This window comes from Grampus griseus (assembly GCF_964374135.1).
Source record: "Grampus griseus genome assembly, chromosome: 19".
NCBI lineage: Eukaryota > Metazoa > Chordata > Mammalia > Artiodactyla > Delphinidae > Grampus > Grampus griseus.
Genome location: NC_139013.1, coordinates 7,066,636 through 7,071,945, shown reverse-complemented (window position 1 = coordinate 7,071,945; position 5,310 = coordinate 7,066,636). Strand labels below are relative to the sequence as shown.

The window sequence follows — 5,310 nt, the reverse complement described above, 5'->3', positions numbered from 1 at the left end:
TATCGGCTGGCTGGAGTGCCTCTGTCCTGCGGCATGTTGGGGGGCCAGGGAGTGGCATGGGCAGAAGGTCTGGATTCTGGAGCCCTGGGATGTGGTTGGGCTGGGGTCATTGTATCCATTGTGTCTTGCTGTGTAACAAATCAGCCCACCCCAAAACTTAATAACTTGAAAACAACAAACAGTTACCATCATCGGGTTTCTGAGGGTCAGGAATTTGGGAGCAGGTTAGCTGGGTGGTACTGGCCTGAGGTCAGTCGTGAGGGTGCAGTCGTCATGGATTTGACTGGGGTTGAAGGATGTACTTTTAAGGTGGTTGTTGGCTGGAGGCCTCAGTTACTTGCCATGTGGACCGCGCCATAGGGTGGCGGTGGCTTGAAAGTCTTCCAGACATGGCAGCTGCTTCCCCCAGAGTGAGTGAGTGAGGGGAGAGAGCAAGGAGGAAGCCACTCAATCTTTATGTCCTAATCTCGGCCATTGTACACCATTGCTTCTGCCATACTCTTCATTAGAGGAGGGTCATTAAGCCCAGCATACACTCGAGGGGAATCAAGGTCTGCTTCGTGAAGGGAAAAGAATATGAATTTGGGGGTGTATTTTTAAACCAGCACAGGCAGTGATGGGTGTTGGGAGTTAAGCAGCTTTCTCTTGGCTCCCTGAGATAGGCTTGAGGGTGGGTCTCTGTTCTCAAACCGTGAAACTACCAGGTCACGAGTGGATTGGCATTTTAGAGGTCGGCCTGCAGAGTTGAATGTGGATTTCTGTCTTCTCATGCCTTCTTAGAGTCCTTGAAGAACTTGTGGAGATGCAGACTCGTGGGCTGTTTCTCAGCTCTATTGAGTCAGAACCCATTTTTTAATAAAATCCTGGGAGGATTCTACCATACATTCAAGTTTGAGGAACAATGTTCTAGAATAAGGGTGTTAAAAATTTGGAGGTTGGGAATTACCTGGTGGTCCAATGGTTGGGACTTGGTGCTTTCACTGCAGTGGCCTGGGTTCAATCCCTGGTTGGGAAACTAAGATCCTCAAGCTACACAGTGCAGTCAAAAAAGAAAGTGTGGAGGTCAACTGGCAGTCTACTAGAACCCAGCCTGTAAGGTAGTGAGTAAGCCCTTGTTCTAGAGTCTGGACACATCCTCAAAGATAGACCATTGGTATTCTTTTTTTGCAGTACTCGGGCCTCACACTGTTGTGGCCTCTCCCGTTGCGGAGCACAGGCTCCAGACGCTCCGCGGCATGTGGGATGTGGGATCTTCCCGGACCGGGGCACGAACCCGTGTCCCCTGCATCGGCAGGCAGACTCTCAACCACTGCGCCACCGGGGAAGCCCACCATTGGTATTCTTGAACTCTGGACTTGGCATTGAAGATGGCTGGTCAGTAGGTAAAGACCAAACATGAGATTTAAGGGTGGATCATCAGGGACTTCCCTGGTGGTGCAGTGGTTAAGACTCCACACTCCCAATGCAGGGGGCTCAGGTTCGATCCCTGGTCAGGGAACTAGATCCCACATGCATGCCGCAACTGAGAGTTTGCATGCCACAACTAAGGAGCGGGCAAGTTGCACAACTAAGACCCAGTGCAACCAAGTAAATATTAAAAAAAAAAGGGAGTGGATCATCAGCGTTCTAGATTCTCTTCTGGGTGAAACTGAGGAAGAACCCCTGTTCTAGAACCTTGGATATTGGCTAGACCATGACCAATGTTATCAATTCTAGAGCCCTGGTTTTACAGGTCAGAGGAGTGATAGTAGCATTTGAGGACCACAAGAGAGTGAATGATGGGCCATTCACTTTCTAGAGTAAAGATGAGTCATTAACGTCCTTGAACTCTGGCTTGTAGCACATCACGAATGCATCCTCTGAGAGGGAGTGGCATGTTCAAGTCTCTGGACTGGGATGGTATATTGGAGCCAAAGTTTCCAGGATTGTCCCAGGTTAGAGATCCAGGGCAGAAATTGGATAATGTGCTCAGGAAGTGACTTGTGGGGACAATAGCATCCCTTTGGGGACAGAATAACCTTGTGGTTGGCCTTTGGAATTCAGTTTACCAAATTTGAATCTCAGCTCCAGCACTGACCAGACGAGTTGGATGACAGCTTCTGTCGTCAGCTTTGTCATCTGTAAAATGGGCTTTTGTCAAGACAAAGGAAAACAATTCGTTTGAAGTGCTGTTCAACGCTTAGCTGCTGTTACCCATAGCAGGAGACCCTGGGGGGCTTGGTGGAGGTCCAAGAGATGGCAGGAGGGGGGAGAGGCAGAGGATGACAAAGATGGATAAAGAGAGGGACATTAAAATCCCAAGAGACTTGGAATTTTGACAAGCACTGCCAGGCCCAGGGGAGGCAGGAACCAGAGACTCACAGGCGTACACGTAACCTAGGGAGTTGCCAACGGGGCCATCCCAGCCTCTTTGCTGTTGTCTGATGAGCTTTGGCATGGTGGTGACTGCAAACCTTCCAAAAATGGCCCGCCAGCTGTCATGTGGGTTTTGTATGTGTGCCTTTTTTAGGGGCAAGCGGTAGCTTTCGTCACCTCCTCAGAGTGCCTCTAGGTCCTCTGAGAAATGGGGTGTCCCGGCCAAGAACTTAGCCCCATTAGACAATGCAGAAAAGACTCAGGCCTTCTGCTTGCGGCATGTCAGCAGTGGGACCCTGGAGAGAGAGAAGTTGGCCTGGGACTCCCTGGTTCCTGTTGAGAGCTCCTCACCCCTGGCTGGGGCTTAGGTAGAGATGTCAGATCTTATCTGGGAGCTGATAAAAAAAAACATCCCCATCCCACAGGGGAGGGCCCCCACTGCACAGAGCTTCTGGGGGCGGTGGGTGGAGGGTGAACACGCAGCACAATGTAGCTGAGCCACGCTTATTCCCAGGGCGGAAGGTTGAACCCAAGCCAAGGATTCTGCGATAATGAAACCCGGAAAGGGATATTTAGCTAATCATTGTTCTAATCTGGAATACAGAGGGACATTCATGGTTCTGGGGCAGGAGAACAGTGGGGCCTCCGTCATTGCTCCTGGGCATTTAGTATGTCCCAGGCGCTGCTTTCATTCTCTAGTTGCAGATCGGGCTCCTAAAGGCCTCTGGCTCTGGGAAGTGGCTCTGTGGTCAGCCCCTCTTTACAGATGAGAAGACTGAGACACACCTGCCCAAAGGCACTCAGATGGGAGGGGGCAGCGCCAGATTTGAACCCAGGCAGCCTGCTGCTGCGGCCACGCAGGGTCATTGTCTACCCTAGAACCAGAAAGCGGGTTCTGGGGTGGGTGTGAAGGGAATATTTTGGGATCGAGGCTCAGAGATTCTGTTGGGACTAAGCAGATGTAGGGGTGTGGGAGCAGATCATTGACTGGTGACAGTTATAAGGTGGAGGCCAGAGTTCCGGGGCACGGGGACATCTTGGTTGAGATTTCTGGCCTGGTGTGTCGAGTAGGTCTTGGAGCTCAAAGGTGGCCTGTCAGATGGGCCTGGAAGATAGGGGAGTGGTGGTCTCCAGTTCCGGCTCCAGCCTTCCAGGTTAGCAACTAGAGTACAGAATTGGGGGCCCTGATTCTCAAATTGAAGTGTGTTGTCACCTTATCTGCGGTGGCCTTAAGATGCCCTACATTTCAGGCCCCCCCCAGGAGAGAGGCTCAAATGGGGTGCGTCCACACCGGCCTCCAGTTAAATTCAGGGTTTAGACTCAGATGTCAGCCCGAGAACTTTCTGGAACAGAACTTGCCGGTCGGCTGCTTGGACACCAGCCCACCTGTCCCTTCTCCCTCTTGCAGCCAAAACGTCTTTCTCAATATACATTGGAGGTGGGAAGCAGGTGGGCAGGGTTTGTAGCAGTTGCTGCCTGTCTCCAAGATCCCAAAACCTCCTAGAACACCACTGTCCCATAGACCTTTCGGCAATAATGAGAATGTTGTATACTTGCCCTGCCCATTCGGGGAGCTGCTAAGCCACATGTGAATACTGAGCTCTTGAAATGTGGCTAGTGTGATTCAGGAACCGAGTTTTAAAATTTTATTTAAGTTAAATTTAAATAGCCACATGTAGCTTCCGGCTGCCAGACTGAAGGGTGCAGTTCTAGAGCTTTCCGGGGGGGGGGAGGGGAATGTTTTTTTCAGACGTTAGTACTTCGGGCTGCATGTGGAATCTTAAGTTTCCCCACCAGGGATCGAACCTGCGACCCCTGCAGTGGAAGCGCGGAGTCTTAACCGCTGGACTGTCAGGGAAGTCCTCCTCAAATGTTAATCTTCATCCCAACAAAATGCCCACAAAAACAGAAAAGGGTGCAGTCGTGCTGTTGGAGTGGAAGTGGGGGTTCAGACGCCTAGCTTGGCTTGTTCTGTATATCCCCCGTCCCTCCCCAAGCAAAGGGTCCAATGGTTCTCGGCGGATGGTGGTCCGTGGAGAGAGGCTTTAGCGTGTCTGCGCAGCCCGAGTTCACCCACCTCCCCTGCCCTTTTCCCTTTTTAAAAAGCACCTCCTGACCTTGGCAGTGACGTTTATTTCTCTGGGGGAGGGGAGTTATATACAGCAGTGACCCGGATGCCCGGGAGCCCTCACCCTGGGGCTCGGGTGGGGGAAGGAGGCGGTGGCAGAAGGCACACAGTGGTGATGGCCCCTGGAGGAGGCCAGGAATCACGGGTGGGAGTGTAGTGTTCCTGGGAGACCCAGATGGGGAAAGAAGCTCGGCGAGGGCAGCTGGTCCCGAGAGCTCGTGCCGGTTGCTCCTCTCCCGTCCCTACAGGAGGACGCAGGGGCAACCCCCGTCCTTCTTCCTGGGGGCGCTGGGAGGACAGGGCGGGAGCTCTTGTTCCTGGTACTTCCTGCGGGAAGAGGCTGGTGAGTTTGGGCCGCAGGGAGGGGGGTGGTGGAGGACGACGGCAAGGGCGCACTGCTCACCGGACGGCCCGCACCAGCTGCTCGAAGGCCTCGTCCACATTGAGGCGCAGTTTGGCTGAGGCCTCGAAGTAGGCCACGTGGTGGGAGGCGCTGAAGGTGGAGGCTTCGGATCGGGGGACCTGGGGCGTGGGACACGGAGGAGTCAGGTCCCTGCTTTCAAGGCTGGTCCCAGGGACTTCCCTGGTGGTCCAGTGGTTAAGGCTCCTCGCTCTCAATGCAGGGGGCCCAGGTTCCATCCCTGGTGGGGGAACTAAGGTCCACATGCCGCCTGGTGCCACCCAAAAGGCTGGTCCCAGCTGGGGGAGGCAGAAAGACACACTGTGTGCTCTAACTGGGGTTACATACAGTGAGGGCCCAAGAGAAGAGGAAAACGTCCAGGAAGGTCCTGGCGGAGATGCCCAGGGGGTTAGCTGGGCGCCATCTA

The 5,310-nt window shown here is 53.4% G+C and overlaps 1 protein-coding gene across 1 annotated transcript in view; it reads right to left on the bottom strand.

Moving 5' to 3' along the window:
• Positions 1 to 4,473: 4,473 nt before the first annotated feature.
• The window catches only part of RRAS (RAS related), a 2,890-nt gene continuing 2,053 nt past the window's right edge, over positions 4,474 to 5,310 (bottom strand). Inside the window, exons 2-3 of the mRNA XM_082676776.1 lie at positions 4,887 to 5,307; positions 4,474 to 4,810 (exon numbers count right to left, since the gene is read on the bottom strand). Of these exons, the coding sequence (XP_082532902.1) occupies positions 4,726 to 4,810; positions 4,887 to 5,307 (506 nt within the window). The 3' untranslated portion in view covers positions 4,474 to 4,725. The remainder of the gene's footprint in view (positions 4,811 to 4,886; positions 5,308 to 5,310) is intronic.